Source organism: Dasypus novemcinctus, chromosome X, assembly GCF_030445035.2.
Source record: "Dasypus novemcinctus isolate mDasNov1 chromosome X, mDasNov1.1.hap2, whole genome shotgun sequence".
NCBI classification, from domain to species: Eukaryota; Metazoa; Chordata; class Mammalia; order Cingulata; family Dasypodidae; genus Dasypus; species Dasypus novemcinctus.
Window position 1 is genome coordinate 50487545 of NC_080704.1, and position 15068 is coordinate 50502612.

The 15068-nt window shown below is 39.8% G+C and overlaps 1 protein-coding gene across 1 annotated transcript in view; it reads left to right on the forward strand.

Moving 5' to 3' along the window:
* Nucleotides 1–1665: 1665 nt before the first annotated feature.
* The window catches only part of LOC101433264 (amine oxidase [flavin-containing] A), a 90832-nt gene continuing 77429 nt past the window's right edge, over nt 1666–15068 (forward strand). Inside the window, exon 1 of the mRNA XM_058292105.2 lies at nt 1666–2832. Coding sequence (XP_058148088.1) covers nt 1905–2832 — 928 coding nt within the window. The 5' untranslated portion in view covers nt 1666–1904. The remainder of the gene's footprint in view (nt 2833–15068) is intronic.

Genomic DNA, 15068 nt, shown 5'->3' on the forward strand with positions numbered 1-15068 from the left:
TTTTTATCTTTACCCCAAACTCCTCCTTTGAGTCTCAGGCTTCATGAGCAATTGCCTACTCTATTACCAAAATCTTGAAATTCAACAGTCCAAAACATACTCATGATCTTCCAGACCCTAGCCACAACCAAGTCCTGTCAGTTTTACATGTAAGTGTCTTAATATGCCCACATCTCTCCATCTCCATTGCCACCCCTCCCCCCTTAGCCAAAGATATCGATATCATCTCTGAAGAATCCGTAACTTTGGTTTCCCTGAATCTGTCTCTTGCCTGCTTCAACCCATTATCCACGTGGAAGGCAAAGAGACCTTTTTCAAAACACAATCTAATCATATTGACCTTGTTTAAAATTGTGCAGTGGCTTCCATTGCTCTTAGGATAAAGACAGAGGATCTTGGCCTTTGAGGGCCTTCATATCAGCCCTACCCTACCTCAGCATGCATGTTTACCATGCTCTTCTGCTTGCTGTAGCTCCAGGGGCTGGCCTTTAGCTGCTCCAATGATTCATGCTTCTTTCTACCACTTGTCCATTGCCCATGTTGTTCCTTCTTTCTGGTACATTTTAACACTGTCCCATCCCTAAGTTAACCTTCAGGGTAGTCATCAGGACATCATTATGGACCTTTCCATCATAACTTTTATTAGAATTTGTATTTACAGATCAAGCATATGGTTGCCTATCTCTTCTACTAGACTATGTTTTCCACTGTGATCTATAGCAGTCATTTCCACCTCTGTATCCCCATTATTTTGCACTGTGCCTAAACATAATATGAGGTCAAATATTTGAATGAAAAGAAATGAGAGCAATGGGAACAAGGAGAAAGGTGGATGGAATAATATTAGAAGGAGCTAAAATTTTAAAAATGCATTATTTTCCTCTTTGCTTGAAAGTCTAACAAGATAAAAATGATACCAATTCAGTCAAAAGTTTCAACTCCTGTTCAGGGAAGTAAAAGCTGTTAAACAGGATAAAGTAGGGACTAAATCTATATTTCCTTAGTTTCTTCAACAAGATACTGCTTGATACAGAATGAGGAAGAGGCAAGCAAAGAAATGTTTCTAGGTTTCCCAGAGTTCTCATCACTTATTCTGAATTCATGTCATAATTACATCTATTTTTGAGGGGTCCAGTGATGACAAATTCAGTTTTAGGTGGATAAGAAAAAGTGGATAAAATTAACAAGACAGGTGGCTGCACAGCAAAATAGCTGCTCTGAAAATCACTCTTTTCAGTAGGATGCTTTGTTTCTGCACCTTACTGTGCCTCGACCAATGCTTTTAAACTGCAGGTCCCACTTAATTTGTAATAGATGAGCTCTTATTTTCCTTGCCTACTTGATTCAAATTTGATTAAGCACCTCAGTTTGAAAGACCCCATAACGAACCAATAATTTCCAAATCTCGCCTAGGTGCTAGTTCTCACTTCACCCCGCCTCCACCCCAGGAAGGGCGTGCGGCTGCGCAGACCTCATCGGGCCCATGTGACGTCACAAAAGGGCCCTGCCAAGTGTGGTGGCGACCCCGCGGTTTCTCTGCCCTCTGGGTCCACTTCCTTCAATTACCGCCTTCCCCATGCCCACCGCAGTTCAGTCCCTTATCAGTTAAAGAATAATAATAAAACTACTATGTTAAGATCTCCACGCAGCCACTCCCACTCCCCCACTCTCGTTCGGCCACCACGCCCCCTTGGGTGTCATTGCCCGACCGCTTAGGGCACTAAGACTCCCGGCGTGCGCGCCGCGGTCTAGCGGGAAAGGCGGAGCCAGGCCACGCCACCTCACTAGTCCCCCCGCCCCCAGTGGGCCGGACTCCCAGGGCGGGCTTCCAGAGAGTGCGAGCCGGGGGCGGGGCAAGTGTCCGTGAAGGAGGGGCAGGGAGAACCGCTCCCCCGGCCCTAACCATGAGCGCTCACAGCCCTGAGGCTTCTCTGGGCCGCGGCAATCGGGAGCTGGAGGGGGAGCGCGCGCCCGGAGCCTGGAGGAATGCTGCCCAGGTCTTGGGCCCGCCTTCCAACTTGAGCACGGCCTTGTCCACCGCGAGCGAGTGGACCGCTCACTCCGAGTGGAGGACCACCTCGAATCTCTTTTCCTCCTCCTTGTCAAGCATGTCCACCCAGGACACAACCGATCACTGGAGTTTCAGCGATCCCTCCCACCCTAACTCCAAGGCTAGCACCTTGGACTTCAGCGCCCTCGGTTTGAGCGATCCGATCTCCACATCTGCCGCCAGCCAGAGCTTTTCCTCTGTGGTCGTTTCATCCTTCAACCCGGAAACTGACTCCAACGCGAACCTGGAGTCTTCCCAGTCCTCGATACCCGGCCCTCCCCGGGGGTCATTACTAGGATCCTCAGCGCCCTTGGGCTCCTCCTGGCAGGTGGTGGTTCAAGGGCTCGGCCCACCCTCGCTACCGAGCTCACGCGATTCGGTACAAGCACCTGCTACGCCCACGAACTACCCCCGAGGGTCAGTACAAGGGCCCGCCCCGCCCTCGAGCTCCTCCCGAGTGTCTGTCCAAGGGTTAGCCCCGCCCCTGATGCCCGGCTGCCCCCGGGATTCGGTAACAGCACCTGCTACGCCCGCGAACTACCTCGAAGTGTCGGTCCAAGGGGCCACCCAGATTTCTGTGCCAGGCTCCGCCCGAGTGTCAATAGAAGGGTCCGCTCCGCCCTCGGCCGGCCCCACTCCTATACACTTGCCCCCGCCCACGGTCGGCCTCACTCTTGTACCCACGCCCCCGGAGAGTCGCAAGCAAAGCATGGCGAGTCAGGAGAAGGCGAGTATCGCCGGCCACATGTTCGACGTAGTCGTGATAGGAGGCGGCATCTCAGGTCAGTGTGGACTGTAGTGGTGGCCTGAGGGACCCTGGCGGACCCGGGGTTGGGGAAAGGGGGCGTCTTGCAATGGCGCCGGTGGCGTTTGGGGGTCTTTCTCATGCCTGCGGGAGTGTAGCAGGGGCCGCCCCCGGGTCCTACAGGATGGGAGTGGGGTTCGGCCAGTTTTGCTGGTGGTGTGAGCTAGGGGAGGCAGAAACAATCATTTTACTACTGCCCTTAAATAGTAATATTTCATTAACTCTTGCTCCAAAGTTGTATTTAGGTTTTATTTTCTCAGTCCTCAACAGTCCTGTGAGGTGGGTACTATTCTTACCACCATTGTACAAGACCAAGAAACTGAGACCTGGGGAATTGAAATAACTCTCCTGGGTCAAATCACTGAGCTGGGAAGTGGCTAAACTAGATTCTACAATATAAAATCTAGACTCTTAATTCCTGAGGTGGCTGCAACATCTCACTGATTTCACATCCTTTGTCCTGAACAGAGCATCACCACAAGGATTTTTGCAATATTGAGGTAGTAGTAGTAGTATTCCAGTCCTCTTCTCCAAGCACTTTTCCTTAGGAAATTTGGGAAGTGAAGAAAGAAGGTGGCAAAAATGTTCAGGGAAAGATAGAAAAAAGGAGAGAGGGGTGGATTGGGCCCTTAGTTTTAACCTACTCCTACAGTTCTTTAGAACTTGCAGGAAGGTGTAGAGTATTTATAATCCAAAGGGAATCCGTTTGTGAAGCAGGGGCTGAGGGCACATCAGATTTCTCTGTTTTGCCCTCCTTTCAACTAAGAGCTCCCACTGCTGTAACTTCTCCTGTGATGAGCCACCTAACTGGTAGGGCCTGGGTTCCCCGGAAACCTGGTTTGGGATTATGACTAACCAAGTGATTGGTGCATGAGATAGTTCAGTATTTTCCTGGAAGCCTCATCATGATTGATTTATTAAATTGTCACTGTGCAATTTAGAAACCATGTTGTGTTTCAGCCCTGGCTAGAATGGCAACTTGACCTACACCCCACCCTCAGCCCAGGGAGAGGGTTGTTAATAATTTTAGAGATATACCTGCAGGATCTGATTTTGCAGGAGGGATGAAAAACGTGGGAAGGATCAAGTAGGTTGCCCCATAGGGGCCATTTTTATGTATACTATTTTTGAGGAGGCTCTGAACATGCTTGCAAATTAATTTTGGGTGGAGATAACTTTTGACTTGGACTATTGAGGGTAAGCTGCCTTGATCACTAGAACAGAGATTAGCGTGAACTGTTCTTTGTTAGCTTGGGACAGTGCTAGTAAAAACATGCATATATGTTGGAACATTAGATCCTAATGGAGAGTGAAAAAAAAAAGGAATGTTTCCCTTCCTTCGATCATTTATTCATTCACTCAATAAACACTTGTTGAGTGCCTACAGTGACATGATCAGTTATTTCCAAAAACCTGGTCTTTCTAGGCAAGCCTCCTAGAAGCAATGTAATTGTCAGTTACTGGAAAATAAAGATGATAATGTGCAATTGATTAGGAGTTCTGTCTCCTCTCCCATCTCCATACATCTATCCATATTCCATAGCCCAAGATTCTTTCTGGGATTTTATTCTTGTCTTTTTATTGTTCTGAACTCCAGTATTCCTTAAAGAGCATTCTTTCTCTCTCTTTTTTTCCCTCTGCCTGATATCTTGCTCTTTCTCCCTTTCCACTTTTTGCTCCCACTACTCAGTCACTAGCAGAGGCAGATTTACCATGTAGCTGATGAACCTTATGCTTTATGACCTTAGAACAACTGAAGGCCCCTTCTGGTTCTCATTCTAAATAACCAGTTTCATACTGAATTCCGTATTAGTGATTTCTCTTTCTTTGTTTTTAAAGCAAGCACCTCAAATTATATAAGCTTCAGACCCCACAAAACCTGGTCACTATTACTTATTAATTTGTTCATTTCCATTTTAGGGAAGTAGAAGGCACTTCTTATCTAGCAATTCACACCCCTATTCCAGGGGCCAGCTTCAGTCACCAGTAGCAATGGGGAAGTCACTTGGATTCCTTTAATGTCTTCTCTATCAGTCAGATCCAAATGATTTTGATATAAAACTGACCAGAAGCATTGTTCTGTGTCTGTGGAGCCTTCCTAAATGGTTCACAGCTTAAATGAAAGTAGATGTAAACCTGGTCCATAAGTAAACCCTGGACTTAGAGTGGGTATACATGAGTAGGCAAGAAGCATCACTTCCCACGAATTCTTGAGAATTCAGACACCAATCTCTTTTGTGTGTGCAAACTTTGTGAGTTACTTAATATTCCCTGTGTTTATTTTAAATGTTTTTAGGCATTTCCTATAACTTTTATCAGGACTCGTACACTTTGATATGTAATACACAAATTTATAATATGCACCATTATTTATAATCTGCATTATTCCTATGATATAACAAAATAACTTTCAGAAGAGTTCAAATTCTAAATGTTATTTCTCAAAACCAGTCACTGTTAACAGAATTACCTTTTATTTTGTAGCCATCTCTGCACAAAGAACAGCAGCATCTTAGTATACCCTCTGCCTTTTTTGTCATTAAAAACCGTAAAATAGAGCATGTCTCACAGCCATGAAATCCTTTTTGCTATCCACCCAACAATTAAATGATTTTAGATACTGTGTTGGCATTTGAAAGGGAAAAAAAACCCTTCTCATTTTTCAGGAAGTGTAGTGGTATCTTTAACATGCTTTGGCCCTTTTCCATCATCCATCATTTATCACCCCTTCCTTTTGGAAACTTCTCTCTTGTTTTCTTTGACATTATTGGCTGCTGCATTTTTATCCCACACTGATTACTCCCTTTCTCTTCTTTCATTGTGCTCATATTTTTGCAAACATTTCATTTGCAACGAGCCTAGAGGTTCAGCTGTTTAATCGCCTTTGTATTCTTACACATTTTCTCCCTGTCTTTTTCATACCAGGACTTCAGCTTTCCCTTATCTGTAGAAATTCTCAAGTCTCTAATTTGATCCTTTTCTTTCTCCTGAACTTTCTTTCTCTTTCACCCATAACTTATCTGCTCCTGAATATTTCATATTTGAATGTCTTGTTCAAAGCTACCTTCTTCCCTAATCCAGTTTCTTTTCTTCATTCATTCCTGGACTCTGTTCTTGGCACCACTATCCTTTCCACCATTTTGACACATCCTTTTCATTCATCTTTTCTTTTCATTTCATTCATCTTCTATACCCGACCACCTTTGGTCTTCTAACTCCTTTGGGCTATCCTGTTTCTCCATTCCTAGAAAAAAAAACACATACACCCCTACCCCATCCCCGGTCAGAACCTTGATCCCTTAATTCCACCTGTATAGGACCACTTTCCCAGTGGCAACTCTTTACTTCATCCCCACCCTTCATGTCCACCCTAAGACATAATTTTTCTTAAACGCTCTTTTCATCACCTTGCTTCTCTACTCAGGACCTATTGTCAACCTCTCAAGAAGCCATTCCCCATACTGTGTCCCAACTATCTGGCCCCACTTTGTTGGACAGGTAGCATTTCCCACTATTCCCCAACATAGACCTGAGCTATAGTTACACTACTCTCTTGTCTCCATGTTTCCTTTGTACCTTCATACTGTCCCTGTAACTATTTTCCTTAACATGCAGTATCCCTCTCTGACCATTTACATCCTCTCCATTTTTTAGTACTTGGTTAAAGATCTTTTCCTTGATCACTCTGGCTCTCATTGGTTATCTGTACCTAATATTTCACATTTAATTATTTTCTGCCTCTCTAGTTCTTGAAATTATTTCAAGGATAATGGTTCAGTCACTGATTTTAGATGCTAATTCTTACTCATGAGTTGACACAGATGTAACAAATGGCAGGAAAACAGCAAGCAGCATGAGATTTTTAAAGATTTACCCTTAATAACTAAGAATTTCTGAAATGGCTCTCTTCATAGAGAGAGGTAAAAGGGAAAGAGTAAAAAAGCACAACTTCAGGGGACAAATGAATGCTTCTTTCATGGGTCTTTTTGGAATTTCAGCATCTTTAGGCCAAAGGGTTTTTAAAAGGCAATCCAGTCCAACCACCTAAGATTTTAATCTTCTTGACAATATCTCCTTAGTGAGTATCTGGCTGTAGCTTTGAACATATCCAAGAATAGCCCTCAAAGCGACTCATCATGAGCAGAGACAGCTCTGCTTCCTGGACTTGTTCAAGCATTTTTGGGTACCTCTGTCATATGCTAGGCAGTGGCTAGATCACTGGAAAAGATTTAAAGATGAGTAAATAAATGCCCCTGCTTATAAAGTGCCCTTTACCCTCTTGGAGGAAGTAATCAGTTGGCTAAATAATTGACATTAATACAGTGAGATAAATCTTAATAATATGAATATGAAGCACGTGTTGGGGACTTAAGGATTTTAACAGGTAGAGATAAGAGGATGGAAAATCATACCTAATAGAGAAAAGTCAGAGGTAGAGTCATGAGAATGTGAGCCATACAAGGGCAGTGCTTAATTTCAGCCCAGAGTGAGAGTCCAGAGAGTGGAAATAGCAGCCCTGTGACTCTAGGATGGGATCCAGGGAGCAAATGAGATGACCCCAGTTTTCCATGTCTGCCCATGATTTTTGCATCTTTGCAAACCATGAATGGTTAGTGAGTATACACTGAAAACACAGTCATAATGCTAGATGGTCTTGGGTGAATAGAAAGCTTTTCTTATGTTGTTTGAAATTAAATTCCAAATGCAATAGAACTAAGTAATAGAACTCCCTTATATTTTTGTCCATAAGCCAAGCTCTGCTAAAATAGTTGAGAGCATTAGCTGCCCAGACCTTGGTGCTGTCTAAAATCAGCAGGGATTGAATCTGTCTCATTTGAGACAGACAAGCCATTTTGCAAGAAGAATGATTAATGTTCTGAGTTCCGACAATTGAGCCCACAATCTACCACAGTTTCCCTTTTCTTCTGAAAAACATTACGCATAAGCATAATTTCTGCTAGGACCATTTAAGGCATTTTAACCAAGAATTTTACAGTACATGCTATGTGGTTTTGCAGTGATTATGCAAAGTTCAGCAGAGGCTTAGCATTAGTTTTGTGCCTTTTAGAGTACTTCTTTGCCCCAATTTATGTTTTTTTTCCTCAAAAATAAACTATGATTCTTTAATTTTATAAACATTTTTATATTGAACGAAGAATACCAGAATTAAATTTATTTGGATTCAGTGGTTTTGAAATCTAAATAGTTGAATGAGCTTTTGGGTGTAGCTGACATTTAATGGGCAGTTTGACTATTTAGTCAATACTGATTATTTGAATTTATATATAATCCTCAGCTACTGTGAAAAATATATTTAACAATTACATGTATCACAGAGATCAATAACTGAGAAAAAGAAAGGTAGAAGCCCATTGTTGGTGAATATTGGTTCATAATCTTTGTACACAAATGGCATATACATTCTTTAACATGTGAAAAATTTTGCCAATATTTAGATTCAGGTGTAACCAGAAAGATAGACGCTGTTTTGCAGTTTTATATCACATACAGGGGCTTGCAAGAGTGCCCAGCCCTATGTTATAGAAAATGTAGACATCTAATAAGGTCTTGTTTAATGAATATATTTGCATGTATGAGATGGACAAATTTCATAATGACAGTTTGTCATTTAAAATTTGACAAAATCGTCAAAAGAAGTTTAGTTATGCTTTCTAACTGTTGTGAGCATTTGAGACAAGTGGATTTGGGAGTGTTTTTATCCCTTTATTGTGAAAAAGATTTTATATTTTTCTCAACAATTTGGATTTTCCTTTAGACAATCTATTTTGTTGTGTTGTAATCTAACATTTTGAATTAGGACACTTTAAAGTCTTTGAAGCATGATTTTGTTGTTTGTAAAATTAGGAGCTTGGATTAAATTATGTGGGATATATTTTCCAGTATTGTTTTTAGTAATCTGTTTTGTAAAGCTTGCTTCTTCAGCTTTCTTTTTCGGACCCTCCCTCCACAATTTTTTCCCACATTCCCTTCTGGAAATGGTTTGCATCTTCTCTCGTAATGACACCCTAAACTAACTTAAATCAACCCCTGGGTCTTCCCATAGATGTTTATTTACACTTTCTCCAATGGCTTCTCTGTGTCTTAGTTTAAAAGTTTTTTTCTAGTTGTTGCCAGGCCAAGGTCAACAAAGCCCCACTTTATAGCAATATTTAATTGATCGATTAGGTAAGAGTGTCAATAAGAACATAAAAATCAGATGATAAGCTTTGAGAGTTGAGTTAATTACATATTAACCATGCCTGAGGGTCACAGAATTGCAGCCTGTAAGATCTCAAAGGGACCAAAATAGAGGCTCAGAGTGGCCAAGTTAATTATCACATGCCACAATTCCTAGTGGCAGAATTTTAACTCTGAACCCCTAAAATACTAACAGTGTCCTTTTTGTCCCCCACCTCACTGGACTTCCTCTGTGGCAGGAGTTCTTAACAAGGGGTCAGTGAGCTTGAATTTAAATTAAAAATTCTTGTGGGGACGTGTTGGTGCGCATGTGATATATTTATTAAATAATGCACAGTGTAGTGTGTATTTAGTAAGGGGTCCTTGGTTTTCACCTGACTGGCAAAGGGGTTCGTGGAACAAAAAAGGTTAAGAACCCCTGCTCTATGGACTCATTAATAGAATTGCAGGAAGCCTTATAACTGCTTTACTTTGAGGCTTGATGCTCTAGAAGTTAGTGACTGTTGGGTCATTGTAATTTACAGATATTAAATATATTAAGTGGGGAATTACTGCTTTGTGAACATTTACATTTAACAATGGGTTCCTTCTTTTAGATAAATGACTTTCGCATGAATTTATTTCCTTTTTGAAAAGTCTATTCCTAGCGTGTTTAGGATAATGTGTAGAGAGTGTTTAACTAGATTAAATTAGTGTTTCTTAACCTTTTGGATCAAATGTCCCTTTGAAAAGCTGATGAAAGCTATGAGCCTTTTCACTAAACAAATGCATACTTTTATAGAAAGACATAATTTTTTTAGTACCAGGCCAACACCAGATGTTATGGAAACCTCTTCATAATCACTGGTCCTGTAGTGTAAATATTTTGGGCTGATACTGATACTTCACAGAAGTGATGAAAAATAAGAATTCAAAGCATTTATTAGGTCATTAGACAGAAACTAGTAATGGGTTTATAAACAGAGCATGATAAAAAACAACCAAAGCATTCAGGCCGAAAAATAAGGCACCTGCATTTTCTGTTAAGACCATGGTGAACAGAAAAGTGAACTTGGTATGTTTTGAAAAGAAAAAATGTGGGAAGATAACATTGAGAAGGAAATGGAAGGCTGTGGAGACTGTGATTTCTTTTAGTAGTTTTCCAAGATTGGTATTTACAGATTTTACATATTGATGTGAAGTCACTGACATCAAGTATGCGTTCTTGATTCATATGCATTTGAAAAAACTTATAAAGATCAGTGGTCATTGAAGGCATTTGACAAACTTAGGGCCCAAATCAAAGAGGATAATTTGGGTCTGACGGTGTTCCCTTTTTTATCTGTCAGTTCATTTGTCTGTCAGACCTGTGTGAGGCATGGGGTCCCTTTGTGTAGCAGAGGTTACAAGTATGATTTTAAAGGACTGTTTTAAAGGCATCCAGTAGCAACATAGAGAAGACAGCAGTTAATTCTACCTGAAGGAAATGTGCAACAAGGAAAGGATTTCTTGAAGGAAGTAATGGTTGACAGAAGTATTGTGGATTTTGGAAAAATTCTGAAATGTAATGAAGGTGTCCTTTAAGGTGACTCTTACCAGACTAAATTAGTTAGCTGTGAGCTGTGGCTTAAGTTAAAGACCTTTTTCTTACATGTCTGTATGTATTCATTCATTCAATAAATATTTATTGATGGAGCACTCAGTATGGGCCTTGTACAGAATTTATAATTTTTCCCTGTTTTCCTGTTTAAGCAATGTTGATTCTAAAACTTCAGTATGAGCTGATGTTCGACTGTACTTTTTATTTTCCACAGTGTTCAGTGCAAGAGGCCAAATGTGGAGTTATTTAAGAATTCTGTTGACAAGCAACCAGCTCACTGAGTAATAGAGAGTTAATGTTAAAAATTTTAATATGTAATGTACACTACACACATTCCTAGGTGGTGAGGAACATCAAAGTTGAAGAAAAATGTCACTTTTAGGAATAAAGAGGGAAAACTGGGAGAGAGCCAGCAGAGGATAAGCCATAGTTACACTAAAGATTTGCTTGAACATGCCTGGCTTATGTTCTGGGCGTTGTTCACCCAGGACCCTATCCATGGGAGTTTATTATTGTAAATATTTGAAGGATCTCATAAGAGTTTAAACCAGCTTTCCAAAAGTGCAGGAGGTAGGGAAATGCTGAGGCAAGCAGGTCTCTTCACTGCAGGCCTTCTCAGGGCTTTTACTATGCCAGTGTGTACCATACATTTCCCAGAAGGAGAAACTACAGAAGGTTTCTCAATTTTCCATGAGCACTGATGCTTTTTTCCCTGGAGCATTTTAAGGAGTAATGTTCCAGAAAACATTCTCGGAACTACTGCTTTAAACTACAGTATACGGAATCTGAGGACAGCAGTTTGGAGGTACCCTGGTGTATTTTAAGTTTCAATGAAAGAATGGGAAGAATAATAAATTAAGGTGTAATTGCATTCCCTGACTTGGGTGAGATTCATTTATCTAAAGTGAAGATGAATGCTGCGCAATAATCAGATAAATTAGGACCGTCTAGACAACCAGTCTGTTGAATCCAGGGCAAATTGAAGTTAATTGTTAGCATTCATCTGTGTATCATTTGAGACAGCATTGTCTTTTTAGCTAATCAATTAGAAGATTTGGCATCTTGAAAAGCAGAGAATTATTTCTCCGAAAAGAAGCCCAGAATACAAATATATAGAGATATAGAGACATAGGTACACAGAGATAAGGTAGATGGTCAAGAGTTAAGAGAGGTAGGTGGAGTAGGGAGGAGATAGATGATACTGATCATGGTTGTTTTTATGGGGTACAAGTTTGTGTGCCTATTGATATTCTCTCTTCTCTTCTGCCACAAGGCACAATGCTGTCACAAAGCTCAAAAAATGTACTAGCAATGTTTAGAATCTGCTGAGTTACTTAGGCATAAATGTTAAAATGACCTGACACCCCATCCTTGTCAATCTTTCTTATTGCTTGAGATAAATACAATCAAAGTAACGTTAGAAACTTCCCTGTTTTCCTCAAACAGATGAGCATGATTTTGTTTTCTTAGTATGTGATTCTTCTATTCATTGCAACAGACATTTGTAGAGCACATGCAGTACGGCAGGTTTTATTCTAGAGGTGCAAAGATGTATAACACATTTCTTTTCTCAAGAAGTTCACAATGCACATTTAACTCACTTAGGCATTCCAAACTTGTCTAAAACAGGACACTTGGTATTTCTCCATAACTCATTCTTCCCCTGGCCCTCTTCAACTTAGTAAATGGCACCCTCATTTAGCTAGTTGCTCAGGTCAGAAATATTAGAACCATTTTTGACTCCTCTCTTTTTGTCATACAGCACATCCATTCATTCAAGTGGCAAGTTCTGTTGGCCGTAGCCTCAAAATATGTTCTGAATCTGACCACTTCCCACCACTGCAAACATTACCACCCTTGCTCAAACCACCATTATCTCTTGCCCAGATTACTGCCTCTTAACTAGTCTCTCTACTTCCTTCCTGTTTTGGTTCTTTACAGTGTGTTCTTCCCATGGCAACCAGAATGATCTTTAAAGTTAAAATGAGATCAATTCACTCTCCTACTTATAAACCCCCAGTGACTCCCTATCACACTTGGACCAAAGCCCAGAGTCTTTGCCATAGTCTACAAGGATCTCTGTGATTTGGTCTCAGCTTACATCTCTGACCTCTTCTGACTTGTTCCACTTTGGTTATACTGGTTTATTGCTCTTTCTTTAAAGACACATATCTTGCTCCTGTCTTCCTCAGATACTTGCATGACTCGCTTCCTTACTTCATGCCCCTCTGAGATGCTTTTACTGGTGACCTTATCTAAAAGAACACTCCCCACTGCCATCACACTTCCCTTATTTGGCTTATTTATTTTCACATCACGTAACATATCCTTACTATTTCATAACACTTATTATTTATTTCTGTTTGTCTCTCTTCCCTGCTAGAATGTAAATTTCATGAGAACAGGAACTTGATTATATTCACCAGTGTATCCACAGCACCTAGGATAGTGCCTGGGACCTAGCAGGAGCACAATATTATTTGTTGAATGAATGGATGAATGAATGAATTTAGCTGGGCCAATGATACTTGTGAAGGTGCAAAAATAAGTACTTTCATCATTTGTAACAAACATGTCACAACAATGTAAGGCGTTGGTGGTGGGGTGATGTATGGGAATCCTGTATGGTATGCATGATTGTTTTGTTAACTCACAATTTCTCAAATTAAATAAATAAATACTTGCAAAAAGGTTCAGCTGCTTTTAATTACTTAGATGCTTCTCATGAAGATGGCCCATATTTCGTATATCTATAGGCTATAAATGTAACCTTTTAAGAGGAGAAATCATGGTTTCTTCATTGATGTTTGTGTGTAGTAATTTTCTCTTTGCAAATATAGTGGGTTTCTATGTGAAACACATGTATGCAGATTAAAACAGCACAAACAAGTATATGGTGAAGAATCTTCCTTTCACCCCAGCCCTCTAGCAGTCCACCCTGAAAGATAACTGCCATGGTACAATTCACTGTGTATTCTTTCAGATATCTCCTGTACCAGCATGGAGGTGTAGTCATTCTTTATTTTGTTATTCCACAATGGGCAAATACTATACACAGGGATCTGAACCTTGCTTATTTGGATTAGATATTTCAAAGAAATTTTATTTTTTAATAGTTTTTAGTAATGCATAGAATGTCTTTATCACATCCTTATATGAAGCTCTTTGTATACACATGTGAGGTTATATGTAGGAGAGCTTATTAGGAATGGAATTACTGGACCAAAGGGGTTTGCGGACACAGTTTGGATAGTAAATACCAACAAGGTTGAACTGCTTTACTTTGCAACCAGTAGTATATGAGAGATTTTTTTTTCATTCTCATGCCAACACTGTATTTAGTTATTTTTATTCTTTAATCCAATAAGTCAAAGTGGTCTCTTATTTTAATTTACATTTGTCCAATTATGAGTGAGATTGAGCACCCTTCCATGAAAGACATTTGTATTTCTGTGAAAACTTACATTCACATTCTTTACTCATTTTTAAAGTGTACTTGTTCTTTATTTCTTATTATTTTATTAAGAACTTTTTATATTTTGAAGAAATTATTTCTTTGTCAGGTGTCACAAACATTATTTTTTCTTTTACGGCTTTTAGGTTTTGTATAATGCACAGAAGGCATTCATCAAGGATATTTTTTAAAACCTGCTGTTTTATTCTAGTTCTTTTGCATGTTTTACAATTAAATTTTTCACCTGACTTTATATTTTTATTAGAAAAGTTGTAGGTTACAGAAAAATTATGCAGAAAATAAAGAGTTCCCCTCCCATTCATGGAGTTTTCCCTATTATTAACACTTTGTATTTAGTGTGGTACCTTTGTTACAATTTATGAGAAATTATTATTAACATTATACCATTAACTATAGTTTATATTAATGCTTATATTAATGTAGTTTATATTAATGTTCACAGTTTGTGCTGTACAGTTCTATGTTTTTTAAAAAACTTTTATTTTAGTAATATGTATACACGAGCTAAAATTTCCCCCTTTAACCATATTCAAATATATAATTCAGTGAGTGGTGTTAATTACATTCAGTGTTGTGCTACCATCCATTATCCAAACTTTTCCATCGCCCCAAACAGAAATGCTGTACCTTTTAAGCATTAACTCCCAATTCCCTATCCCCACCCTGGCCCCTGATAACCAGTATACTAGTTTCTGACTCTATAAATTTGCTTATTCTACTTTATATACCAGTGAGATCATACAATATTTGCCCTTTTATGTCTGGCTTATTTTGAACAAAGAGTTAGGGAGAGATTCTGCCTTACTTTTTTCCCTCCCCCAATGTCAGATGTCCCAATACCATTTATTTACTACAGATTTGTGTAATTCAATCTATTTGCAGATCATATTCTCTTACATTTATCTATTTAATTATGCACCAGCACCACTCTTTTTACTGTAGCTTTGTAATATATTCTAAT